We start from the raw sequence: 14,271 nt of genomic DNA, 5'->3' as shown, positions 1-14,271 counted from the left end.
TTTTAGTTAAAATATGTGCATTTTTTTAGACATAATGCTACTGCACTCTTAACAGACTACAGTGTAACGTAAGCATAACTTTATATGCACTGGGAAACCAAACAATTTGTGTGACTCACTTTATCAAGATATTCTCTTTATTGCAGTGGTCTGGAGCTAAACCCACAATATCTCTGAGGTATGCTTGTATGTAGAGGAGAGCTCATCGCAAACATCTTGTAAATTTGGCATTATATAATGGAATGAATTATAAATTGATAAAACAAAAAGTCCACATGGTTTTAAACATTATTATGTCAACTTGAACTAAGAGGAATGGACACAATATATAAAATAAAAAGACTTGGACTCTTGAATTTCTATAGGTAGGAAGTTGGCTGAAAAACCTAGTTGCAAACATGGGCTACTTTTTATGGAAAAGGAAGGATAACTTAGAGGACAGAACCAAGAACCCACAGAATGGAGTTGTTGAACATACTATACTGAACAACTCCTTGAAAGTAGGACTGAACCCTCATCTATGAACTGGCAACTTGTGCCCAGCTGGATTTGAAATGCTATGCAACTGTAAGTGCTATGCCTCTCCTGTTTCTTCCCCTTTGAACAGGTGTGTTTTAGCATTTATTTTTTGACTGTTATACCATTAGCCTGATAATTTGTCTCTTTAGTTGAAGGTCCTTAGATTGAAAGGAACAGTATTCAAAAGGCTGCACCAGAAGAACTACAACAGGGGAGTCTCATTCACATCTGAACCAGAATTAGATGACAAGACCCTGGACCTTGAGTTAATGCCATAATGGGATGAAATCTGGGAGTCTTCAGAGCAGGGTTGCTTGAGTTTTGCATGTGGGAGATGTGAAATATTGTGGCTGCAGAGTGGACTGTAGCAGAATGTGTTTTCCAAAGATATTTGCCACTGAATATTTCATCCTCTGTGTTCTTCACACAGCGCAGTGTTGACACTGCTCTCATTGGGTATTGGAGTTTATTTCCGGTTTCCTAGTGGACTTTTGGTACTACCTTAACCAATAGAGTATGGCAGAACAGTTGCTCTGTGACTTCTGAGGCTAAATCATAAAAATTTCTTGCACTTCTGGATGGTCCTCTTGGAATGCCCCCTCTTGAATGTAGCCACCATGCTGTGCAAAAGCCAATCAGCCAGGGAGACGCCCATGAAGAGGAAGAGAGAGCCCCAGTCCTCTTGCTGGGAGAGCTCCGGCCAGCAGCCAGCAGCCAGCACAGACTTGCCAACCATGGAAGTGAGCAGCAGTGGGAGTGGAGCCTCCAGCCTTCAGTCAAGTGCCCCAGCTGACAACCTGTATGGCCAAGATGAGACTTTCTCCCTGAGCCATGTCCAAAGTGCAAATTTATGAACAAAATAAATGACTGTTGTCATTTTAAGCCATTAGTTTTGGAGACTAGTTCTTTATGCAGCAATAGATAACCAGAACAAATTCTAAACAGAGAAAAAAGGCAAGTGAAAGCAGACGTAGTTAGTTGAAAGTAAAAATATGGAATAATTGGACTGGCGGGCAAAACAAGACTGCAGTATAAGTTCTTTTTAAAAAATTTTTCTTGAAGTACAGTTGATTTACAATGTTGTGTTAATTTCTACTGTACAGCAAAGTGATTCAGTTATATATTCTTTCTCATATTCTTTTCCATTATGGTTTATCACAGGATATTGAATATAGTTCCCTGTGATATACAAGGTACTTTAAGTATATAAAGTACCTTGTTCTTTATCCATCCTGTATGTAATAGTTTGCATCTGCTAATCCCAAACTCCCAGTCCTTTCCTCCCCCAACCCCCGCCTCCCTTGGCAACTGGTAAAGGATTGGGAGAAACAGGAATTGGAAGGGTTGGAAGCCCAGCAAGCGTACAGTCTGAGTCAAAGTCCTGCAGAGGGTAACTTAGCTTTAGCTTGATCTCAAAGGGGATACTTGCAGTGTAAGCTATACCTGAAAGTTGTCCTACCCAGAAGCAAAAGCGCTGAAGCTTTCATACTCTTATATCTATCAATCATTGATAAAGGGCTGCCCTGGGGCCACGTAAATTCCCATGCAGGTCTGGATCTCTATGCTTATGGACAAACTGGGCTCCTGACAGCATTCTTCTGAAAAAGAGCCATAGGTGCTGGCTGCTGGAAGGAAAAGCACACAATAGCTGGAGGTGTGTAAAATGTACTGAAAGGAATCTGAGAAATCTGGATGGAGCACTGACATTATCAACTTACCTGAAATTTAATAGTCAACAAATATTATAAGGTCGTACTCTGGCCATTCACTGTGTTGGATACAATGTTTTTGGAAATGCAAAAGGAAATTCAGTTTAATCAAATGTTTGTAAGATGAGTTAATCAACAATTTCTCTTTTTAAGGGTTTTTTGGGTTTTTTTTCCCCAAGGACTGGACCTTGAAAGGAATTTAACAAAATATACCTTGGAAAGTCCAAAATTAATAATCTAAGCATGATGACTGCTAGAATAATCCATTGTTTGACATTTAAGATAAACATACTCAAAGTATTTTTTGTTATTTCATTTTATCATAATAATGTAAGTTAATAAAGTAAAACAAATAAATTATATCTCAACAAAAGTGAGGAATTATAACTGGACAGACTTGCCTTTTATGGTGTCAGTTATTTGATGTGATTCTTTCATTCTTTCATTAATGTATTCATTCTTTCAATAAATGTAATGAGCAGCTAATTTGTACCAGGCAGTACCTAAATTTCTGAAAGTAATTAGAAAAAAAGATATTTCTTGCATTAATGGAGTTTAAAATACAAGCCTTTTAAGGGTAACATGCAATTATAATTTGTCTATATTTTATAGTTTTATAATTTTATAAATTTATTTATTTATTTATTTTTGGCTGTGTTGGGTCTTCGTTTCTGTGTGAGGGCTTTCTCCAGTTGCGGCGAGCGGGGGCCACTCTTCATCGCGGTGCGCGGGCCTATCACTGTCGCGGCCTCTCCCGTTGCGGAGCGCAGGCTCAGTAGCTGTGGCTCACGGGCTTAAGTTGCTCCGCGGCATGTGGGATCCTCCCAGACCAGGGCTCGAACCCGTGTGCCCTGCATTGGCAGGCGGACTCCCAACTGCTGCGCCACCAGGGAAGCCCCTATAATTTTAAATTCTGTTTATCATCAGTTTTTAAATACTTGGGATACATTTTTTTTCTATTCATTAGAACACAAGTAAAAATATTTTCTGACAGTATTTTAATGTTTAATATAAACACACAGTTGTACTCACCATAAAAAACAAAATATATTGGTTCTAAATATCAATAATGTTTTGTGTGTCCAGAGAGGCTACTGTATCCTGTTACTATTTTTATTCTTTGTGAACTAGTATTTGTATGTTGTAATAGTTTAATGGTGTGAGTATATATTGTTCTTTCTTGAGCACATTCTATTGGAAACAACTTGATGTACTGGGATAAAAATGGACTCTAGATTCTAACAGAATGCCTTCTAATTGGGGCTTATTTATGAGGTGAATGACCCTAAGCAAGTAACTCACTTTTCAGAGCCATAGTTTCTCAACCCATAAAAGGAAACAATTGATATCTATTTCATAAAGTTGTTGTAAAGCTTAAATTCGCTTATATGTGGAATCTAAAAAGTAAAACAAACTAGTGAATATAACAAAAAAGAAACAGACTCATGGATATAGAGAACAAATAATGTGAAGAGGGAAAGGGGGATGGGCAAGATAGGGGTAGAAGATTAAAAGGTAAGAACTACTTGGTATAAAATAAATAAGATACAAGGGTGTAATGTACAGCATAGGTAATATACCCAATATTTTATAATAACTGTAAATGGAGTATAACCTTTAAAAATTGTGGATCACTATGTTGTACACCTGAAACTTAAATAACACTGTAAATCAAATATACTTCAGTAAAAAAAAAAAAAAAATGGATTTAAAGCTCCTAGCATAGTACTTATAACATAGTAAGTGCTCAGTAATGTCAATTTATTTCTCTTCAATTCTTCTGTACTGTTTTTAGTTTGATCCTGCATCATTATAGAATGTTATTTAAGAAAAGATGCTGGTAATAAGATTCAGGGGGCTTAAGTAGAAGCAGGAAGACAAAGAGCAAGGTAGTGCAACAAAGATAGTACAGTAGCTTGGAAAAAGGTGGTAGTGGTGACAGGGTTAAGATATAGATAGATAGATAGATAGATAGATAGATAGATAGATAGATAGATAGATATGTAAAACAGAATTTGTTAACATTATATATGGAGATGAAGGAAAGATGACTACACAGTTTTTGACTTGATCAACTGGTTTTGCCGGGATAACTGGCGGGGAGGATTTTTTAGGGGTAATGTGGAGTGGGAAATATGCTCTGTTTTGGACATGTTACATTTAAGAGTCTATTTGAACTTTAAATTGCAATTTGGGTATATGAATTAGAAACTTCAGGGATAAGATCGGGACTGACAATGAAAAATAGGGAATCATCATAGATGATTAATCATAGATGACATTAAGTCCATGAGACTGCAGGAGATCTTCTAGGGAAATCAGGAGGAAAAGAGGGCATAGATCTGAGCTTCTGAGCATTACAAATTTCAGAGGTTGATATGAGGAGGAAGAACAAATAAAGACTAGATGTATATTTTGTTGTACAGTTTTTTAAAAGCTTTAAAATAGTTTTTAAAACTATTAGAATCAAATCAATGAATATTTTAGTGAACTGGAAAACCCATATAACCTAATCCAATGTTCAAATTATTTATTCCAATCCATTGTACAAAATAATTATGAGCAACCACTTAGATACACTGGATTAAAATTACTTTTATAATTTCCAATTTTAGAAATAAATGTAGAACAGACTATAAATATGATTTAACTTATCAACATTTCTATAAATTTGAAGGAAATATTTAGAGAATAGTTTGAAGTCTATCTATAAACTAGTATAAAATATTCAAGTAGGAATAAAAGACTTGAAAATCAGATCTCAGAATATAACAGGCTACAAGTACTTCTTTGAATTTTAGGCCATTACAAGTAAAGAGCTGGTAATACATGAGGAAGTAAGATATAAATATACATATATATATATAAAATTTGATTCATCTTTGCATTCTTAATAATTGCCACTTCTTATGGTTAGTATTATTAGTATTTATTTTTATATTTGACCCTGCATTTAACTATTTAGGAATGTGATATTTCTTGGCATTGTAATTTTTCAACCTTTGATTAATTTTCCAGTTTATTAACTTATATTTATACTTCTTGTCCCTAAAAAAGTTATGTTATTTTAAGAAGAGAACAAATGAATATATAAACATATTTGCCATCATAATTCTTGTTCTTAGGAAAAAATAAGGGTTTTATACCAGCCTTTAATAAAATTTTAAAAATTTGCTGGTGATTCATAGGTTTTTTAAGCCACAAACTCAGTGGCTTAAACCAACACTCATTTATTAGCTCACAGTTCTGTAGGTCAGAAGTCTGGACAGCTCTGTGAGGTTATATGCTTAGCTTCTCAAAAGGTTGAAATCAAAGTGTTGGTGAAACTGAACTCTTATCTGGGAGTTCCAGGGAAAAATCTGTTCCCACGTTCATTCAGGTCATTGGCGGAATTAAGTTATTTGTGGTTTTAGGATTGGGGTCCCTGTTTCTTTGCTGGCAGTCAGCCAGTAGGACACGGAGCTCCGAAAGGCTGCCTGCATTCCTTGGATCATGGCTTTCTCTATCCTCAAGCTAGTAGAGGCACATCAAAATCTTATGCTTCAAATCTCTGACTTCCTCATCTGCCACTAGCCAGAGAAAACTCTCTACTTTTAAAGGAGTCACCTGATTGGGTCAGGTTCATCCAGATAATCTCCATATTTTAAGATCAGTTGACTGGTACTTCAATAACATCGACAAAAATCCCTTCATAGTAGTAGATAGATTAGTGGTTGTTTGGGTAACCAGGGGATGGGAATCTTGGAATGGTGTCTTTAAAATTCTGCTTATCACAATTAGTTTACTCAATTACAGTGAACACATTCCTATAATTTTTCCTTCTTTCAATCTCATTATATCTTTAGTTTCTATGTATATAGGACTTGAGATATCTCCATCTCAGTGCTGGTTAAGACATTAAATTTTGTGTTTGTTTTCTTCCATATTTCACTTTGGTTTTAAATTTTAAATGGTCAGTTTTAGATACTTTTTATTTTCCAATTATGCTGTCTAATATACCATTGAAAAGCATTTGTTTTGTTGTTTTCCCTGTTACTGAGAAAGTATTTTAAAATCTGCCATTAAGATATTGGATTTTCTAGTAGTTCAGTCATTTTTTGCTTTATGTATTTTGAGGCTATGTTTTTAAATGTTTTAACTTCCTGGGAAAGGAAGTTTTAAGTATCTCTATATGTAGTGTTTGCTTTTTTTCTTTTCTTTTTTTGCTTGACAGTATGTGTATATGCATGTGCACATTCTGATATTAATGAAACTATATAAACTTTCTTTGGTTTAGTGCTTTTAAGATATATCATCTTTTTACCTTTTACTTTCAACCTTTATGCAGCCTTATGTTTTTGTTTTTTCTGTGTAAATAATTTTTGTCTTTTTAAATCCAGTTTACAAATTTTATCTATTATTAGAACTTTTTAGTAAATTTACACTTAAGAATTTTACTGATATAATTGAGTAAAATTCTTGATAAATCATCCTTGATTTATCAAAGTCAAGTACAATTGATATTTTTACCTTATTCCTAGACAATGCAAGAACACTAGACCATTTCAATTCCAGTTACCCTTTTCCTCATTTTCTGCTATTATTTTCATGTATTTTGATTCATTAATGTCTTAAACTCCAAAGAGGTCATTATTGTTTTATACAGGTGATCAATTGTCTTACAGATTTATCCATTTACACATCTGTGATTTCACTGCTCTATTTTCTTTTCATTCACGATGCCATCTATGATCAGTTACCTTCTGCCTGAAATGTACCCTTCTGTCTGAAGTAATTCTTTTAGAGTGGATCCACTAGTGGATAATTATCTTTGTTCTTTTTTTATATGTTGAAAATATTTTAAAATATATTTTTGGATTAAAATTTTATGTTGAGGAGGGAGGAGATATGGGGATATATGTATATGTATAGCTGATCCACTTTGTTATAAAGCAGAAACTAACATACCATTGTAAAGCAATTATACTCCAACAAAGATGTTTAAAAAAATTTTTTTTATGCTGACAGTCACTGTTCAACACTTTAAAATTATCATTTAATTATATTTTAGCTTCCATTATTTCAGTGTAGAATTCAGAAACATCTAAATATTGTCCATCTAAATATTGCTTCTTTGAAGATAATATGTATTTGTTCTCAAGATTATACACCATGATCAAGTGGGATTTATCCCAGGGATGCAAGGATTTTTCAGTATCTTCAAATCAATCAGCATGATACACCACATCAACAAATTGAAAAATAAAAACCATATGATCTTCTCAATAGATGCAGAAAAAGATTTCAACAAAATTCAACACCTATTTATGATAAAACTCTCCAGAAAGTGGGCATAGAGGGACCATACATCAACCTAATAAAGGCCATATATGACACACCTACAGCTAACATCATACTGAACAGTGAAAAGCTGAACGCATTTTCTCTAAGATCAGGAACAAGACAAGGATGTCCACTCTCACCACTTTTATTCAACATAGTTTTGGAAGTCCTAGCTGTGGCAATCAGAGAAGACAAAGAAATAAAGGAATCCAAATTGGAAAAGAAGAAGTTAAACTGTCACTCTTTGCAGATTACATGATACTATACATCGAAAATCCTAAAGATGCTACCAGAAAACTACTAGATTCATCAATGAACCTGGTAAAGTTGCAGGATACAAAATTAATACAAAGAAATCTGTTGCATTTCTATACAGTAACAACAAAAGATCAGAAAGAGGAATTCAAGAAACAATCCCATTTACCATCACATCAAAAAGAATAAAATACCTAGGAATAAACATATCTAAGGAGGCAACATACCTGTACTCTGAAAACTATTAGACCCTGATTAAAAGAAATAGACGCTGACACAAACAGATGGAAAAATATACCATGTTCTTGAATTGGAAGAATGAATATTGTCAAAATGACTATACTACCCAAGGCAATCTACAGATTCAATTTAATCCCTATCAAATTACCAATGACATTTTTCATAGAACTAGAACAAAAAATCTTAAAATTTGTATGGAGACAAAAAATACTCCAAATAGCCAAAGCAATCTTGAGAAAGAAAAATGGAGCTGGAGGAATCAGGCTTCCTGGCTTCAGACTATAAAACAAAGCTACAGTCATCAAAGCAGTATGGTACTGGCAGAAAAATAGAAATATAGATCAATGGAACAGGATAGAAAGCCCAGAAATAAACCCACGCACCTATGGTCAATTAATCTATGACAAAGGAGGCAAGACTATTCAGTAGTGGAAAGACAGTCTCTTCAACACATGGTGCTGGGAAAACTGGACAGCTACATGTAACAAAATGAAATTAGATCATTCCTTAACATCATACACAAAAATAAGCTCAAAATGGATTAAAGACCTAACTGTGAGACCGGACACTATAAAACTAGAGGAAAACATAGGTAGAACACTCTCTGACATAAATTGCAGCAATATCTTTTTCAATCTGTCTCCCAGAGTAATGGAAATAAAAATAAACAAATGGGACCTAATTAAACTCAAAAGCTTTTGCACAACAAAGGAAACCATAAAAAAAATGAAAAGACAACCCACAGTTCTGGGAGGTAGTATTTGCAAATGATGTGTCTGACAGGGATTAGTCTCCAAAATTTACAAGCAGCTCATGTGACTTAATATCATCAAAACAAACAACCCAATCAAAAAATGGGCAGAAGACCTAAATAGACATTTCTCCAAAGAAGACATACAGATGGCCAACAAGCACATGAAAAGATCTTCCACATTGCTAATTATTAGAGAAATGCAAATCAAAACTACAATGAGATATCACCTGACACCAGTCAAAATGGCTATCATCAAAAAATCCACAGACAATAAATGCTGGAGAGGGTGTGGACAGAAGGGAACCCTCCTGCACTGTTGGTGGGAATGTAAATTGGTGCAGCAACCATGGAGAACAGTATTGAGGTTCCTTAAAAAACTAAGCATAGAGCTACCATATGACCCAGCAAACCCACTCATGGGCATATATCTGGAGAAGAATATGGTCTGAAAGGATACATGCACCCCAGTGTTCATTGCAGCACTGTTTACAATAGCCAAGACATGAAAGCAACCTAAATGTCCATCAACAGACAAATAGATAAAGAAGATGTGGTACATATATACAATGGAATATTACTCATCCATTAAAAAGGATGAAATAATGCCATTTGCAGCAACATGGATGGACCTAGAGATTGTCATACTGAGTGAAGAAAGTGAGACAGAAGAAAGAGAAATATCGTATGAAATCGCTTATATGCAAAATCTAAAAAGGAATGATACAAATGAACTTATCTACAAAACAGAAACAGATTCACAGACTTAGAGAAAGAACTTATGGTTACCAGGGGGGAAAGGTTGGGGGAAGGGATAGTTAGGGAGTTTGAGATTGACGTGTACACACTGCCATATTTAAAATGGATAACCAACAAGGACCTACTGTACAGCACAGGGAACTCTGCTCAATGCTATGTGGCAGCCTGGATGGGAGGGGAGTTTGGGGGAGAATGGATACATATACGTATATGTATGGCTGAGTCGCTTTACTGTGCACCTGAAACTATCACAGCATTGTTAATCAGCTATACTCCAATATAAAATAAAAAGTTAAAAAAGGATGCTTTTTTAAAAATGTTTTTTATTGTGGCAAAAGTCACATAATATAAAACATACTATTTTAACCATATTTAACTGTACAGTTTAGTGGCACTAAGTACATTCACATTGTTGTGCAACCCTCACCATCATCTGTCTCCAGAATTTTTCACCTTCCTAAACTGAAACTCTGTCCCCATTAAACACTAACTCCCCATTCCCCCTTCCCACCCCCTGAAATCCCCCAGCCCCTGGCATCTACCAATGTACTTCCTGACTCTATGAATTTGATTATTCTAGGTACCTCGTATAAGTGGAATCAAACAGTATTTGTATGCAAAAAAAGATGCTTTTAATATGTTTTCTTTGTCTTTGATTTTCAACAATTTTAGTATGATGCACCTAGGTATGCTTTTCTGTATATTTATCCTGACATATTTATATACTACTTCTTGAGTTTATGCCTCGATGTCTTTTTTTCTCCCAGTTTCGGAAAGTTCTGTCATTATATCTTCAAATACTGCATCTTTTTTACTCTTCTTTCTTTCCTTCCTCTCCTTTTACTTGTACTCCTCCTTCTCCTACTCCTTCTTTTCCAACTCCAATTAAATGTATCCTTTTTTGTTTTCTTTTACAATCTCTTCATTTTTTATCCTTTTGTTTCCCCATGTATCATGCAGGTATTTTATTTAGCCTTCTCTTCCAGTTCACTAATTCTTTCTTTTGTGTATAATTTGCTGTTTGGACAATTTAATAAATTCTTAATTTTCGTTATTATATTTTTATTTCTGCAATTTGCAGTATATCTCTAAATGATAACATTTTGGGGCAGTCCATTTAATTGGGAGTCTATTGACTACTCATAATGATTATCATGACCGAAGGATTTAAGAATTGTTTTTCAGATAGGGTTGTGGTATATAAAGGAAGTAAAACAAACGTACATATTTTTTGTTCCCAGGAGTTTAAAGGCAGAAATGGAAAATAGGCAGAAAGAAATATTAAAAATGTATAAACAAATTTACATATTATTTTTAAATGAGCTGATAAATATTGATGTATTAAACAAATCAATGTTATTTGAGAATGAAATCCAGTATCAGATGAAAATCCAAATTACATTATTTTTCTTAAATTAAATCAATAGAAGAAAATAAAAGTTAAGTACAGTATTATCTATATCATAGAAAGACATTGGAAACTATTCGAAGATAATAGAATATTTGACGTAATACAGAGAATCGAGTCAATGGAGCATTATTTGAGGATGAAAAATCATACAGTTAATTCTTTTGCAGTGCATGTTTCTTTAAAGTGAATTAACTCATATGCTATTAAAGAATAGGGCCAAGAAGTCAGTAAAACTCAGAAGTTGCCTTGGTTCATATGCATATGTTTTGAGGCAACCATTAGCAAGCTTTCTTATGACTAATGATAAAGACTTAGCAATATGAAGATTGCACAGTTGTGCCTTCTTGGTGCTTGTGGTCATTGCCCTGTTACACTTTTCACCATGGTAAGATTTTAAGGAAGCTAAGGGAACAGATAAAGATGTTGCAAAGACATTTCTCTTTGTACTAAAAAGCCAAACCACCCCCCTAAACAAGCAAACCTTGATTCATGACGTCTTTACCACTTTTTAAATTACTGATGGAACTAGTTTTTATTAGGAGTAAATGTCCTCAAGGACTTGGTCTTTGAGAAAGAGAGAAGCATAATCTCTAGAGTTAAAGGCTACAAAGGATGGGATGATACTGATGCCAAGCGGAAATTTAACTGTACTGTTTTTTTGTTTGTTTGTTTTTTAATTAATTAATTAATTTATTTATTTATTTATGGCTGTGTTGGGTCTTCGTTTCTGTGCGAGGGCTTTCTCTAGTTGTGGCAAGTGGGGGCCACTCTTCATCGCTGCGCGGGCCTCTCACTGTTGCAGCCTCTCTTGTTGCAGAGCACAGGCTGCAGACGCGCAGGCTCAGTAGTTGTGGCTCATGGGCCCAGCTGCTCCGCGGCATGTGGGATCTTCCCAGACCAGGGCTCGAACCCATGTCCCCTGCATTGGCAGGCAGATTCTCAACCACTGCGCCACCAGGGAAGCCCCAACTGTACTGTTTTTAATGGGTTGGAACAGTGCCCATTAGTGCACTGGTTACTAAGTTCTTTGGTTTGGCTTTCTTTTTTTTGTTTATTGTGGTAATATACATATGATATAAAATTGATCATCTTAATTTTTTTTTAAAATAATTTTGCTTGTGGCCTTTTTTCAAGTTTATTTATTTATTTATTTATTTATTTATTTATTTTTGGCTGTGTTGAGTCTTCGTTTCTGTGCGAGGGCTTACTCCAGTTGCGGCAAGCAGGGACCACTCTTCATCACGGTGGGCGGGCCTCTCATTATCGTGGCCTCTCTTGTTGCGCAGCACAGGCTCCAGACGCGCAGGCCCAGTAGTTGTGGCTCACGGGCCTAGTTGCTCCGCGGCATGTGGGATCTTCCCAGACCAGGGCTCAAACCCGTGTCCCCTGCATTAACAGGCAGATTCTCAATCACTGCACCACCAGGGAAGCCCCAACCATTTTTAAGTGTATAGTTTAGTGGTATTAAGTACATTCATAATGTTCTTCAACCATTACCACCATCCATCTTCAGAACTCTGTTCATCTTGTAAAACTGAAACTCTGTACTCATTAAATTACTCCCATTGCCCCATCTCTTAGCATCTACAAACCTGAGAGTGGATGGAGGGGAAGTGGATGCCTTCCCCAGCATATACTATGAAGTGAATCTTAAAGGAGAAAGAAAAAAATAAACTTGGGGGGAGATTAATATGAGCTCCATCTGTTGTAATTTTAATTCTGAATAGTACCCAGCTGTATCACTGCCCAAACTACTATCCTAGATTCCTGTCTGGCTTACATATTCACCATAGCTTCTGTCTCGCTGGTTGCAAGTAATCTGAATGCACCAGGCACAAGTTGTACTAGTCCTTGAAGGACTATTCCAAAATGAAACGGATTTGTTGAGAATAATGTGTTATAAACATTAGGGTTGGGGGAGAGGTGTAGGAAGGAAGGAAGGAAAGGTGGGAAGGGAAGGAGGAAGATAGATTTTCTTGACCTGATTGAGTGATAGCAAAGTGTAGAAATGTATGTGTTTGTGGGGGAGTGGGATGGAATTTTCCTTCTAAGACCAGGAGATATAATCATAGAAATTAGAAGGATCAAAGGATGAACGGCCATTGACTAACAAGAAAACAAAGTTAAGGGAATAAGGGGAGACATGAAAACTGAAGATTACGATATTCTTGAAGTGGTTCTACTTTTTATGTCTAATTATTACAACTTTTTGGTCAGAAATTATGATTTTACAAATGTTAATTTAACACTCCAGGAATTAGAAAACTCTGTTTCTAATTTAAGTTTAAACATGTCCATGTAGGATAGTGTTGCAGTTGGATACATGAAAAATACGTTTTAGTCAGATATAATATTCTTTTCAAGCAAGCCATGTTGAATTTTGTGGAGCAGATCCTCTTTGGAAATGCCGCACTATTGTTCTAAAGTTAAATTAAAATTCAAACACTTGAAACACAGAAATAAACTCATTTTATATTAGAAGATATAATAAAAGATTTTAAATAGTTCAATGTAGGATAATTGTTATATAAAGTGCATCTAGACGATTCTGCAAATTTATTAAAACTCAATACTGTATGGTATGATAGTTTTATACAGTAGCTTTACAGAAAGCTCATATTATCCAATTTGTTATAATTATTGGAACTGCATTTCAATTAAAACACTTAGCAATTTCCTTGTTCTTTTTGAAATATTTTGAAACCCATTAGTGTGTCAGTGACTTGGCATTGCTCTCTAATTGCAATAGATTTCAAGTGATGAAAATTGATTTTTTGTAGTGTACTTTGTAGAGTCAGCATTGGTTACCTGAATACATTACAGTTCTCTTAAAACATTATTTGATGTTGTTAGAAGGTTTCATTGTCTGAACTTGAGATTATATGTGCACGTTATTCTTCACTACAGAGTTATTTGCATTTTGAGGAAATGTAATGTGGAATTCTAAGAAATGTTAGGATATTGAAAACATATTTTAAAAACCTTCTTTTTACATGTAAAGCTAAATTATGCTAGCATAGTTCCAATGTATCTATCTCTTAGCATTTTGGGAATCGTGGATGTAATTTTTATTATAAATATATTAAAAGCAATAACAGAAATACTAAATATATAATTTCAGGAGACAATGAAGCCTTTACCTACTAATTATAATCAATAACCTCCATACCATGCAGTGTTTATAATAAAAACATTTATTACATTAAAAATATTATATAAAAGTACAAAATTATTAGTTCCCATCTCACTGTGTTTTTATAAAGTGAAATACCCATGTAACCATTACCAAATGAAGAAATAGAACA

At 34.8% G+C, this 14,271-nt stretch overlaps 1 protein-coding gene across 4 annotated transcripts in view; it reads left to right on the top strand.

The window, feature by feature from the left end:
* Nucleotides 1-14,271, top strand: part of STPG2 (sperm tail PG-rich repeat containing 2) — a 624,720-nt gene that overhangs the window by 235,896 nt on the left and 374,553 nt on the right. The window contains exon 12 of one of the 4 annotated variants that reach the window (XM_068542063.1): nucleotides 147-221. The exons of the other annotated variants lie outside the window; for them this stretch is intronic. Within the exon in view, the coding sequence (XP_068398164.1) occupies nucleotides 147-160 (14 nt within the window). The 3' untranslated portion in view covers nucleotides 161-221. Of the gene's footprint in view, nucleotides 1-146; nucleotides 222-14,271 lie in introns of those variants that run through there. 4 annotated transcript variants of the gene reach the window in all.

This window comes from Eschrichtius robustus, chromosome 4 (assembly GCF_028021215.1).
Source record: "Eschrichtius robustus isolate mEscRob2 chromosome 4, mEscRob2.pri, whole genome shotgun sequence".
NCBI classification, from domain to species: Eukaryota; Metazoa; Chordata; class Mammalia; order Artiodactyla; family Eschrichtiidae; genus Eschrichtius; species Eschrichtius robustus.
The sequence above is the reverse complement of the archived record's forward strand: the minus strand, read 5'-3'. Positions and strand labels throughout refer to the sequence as shown.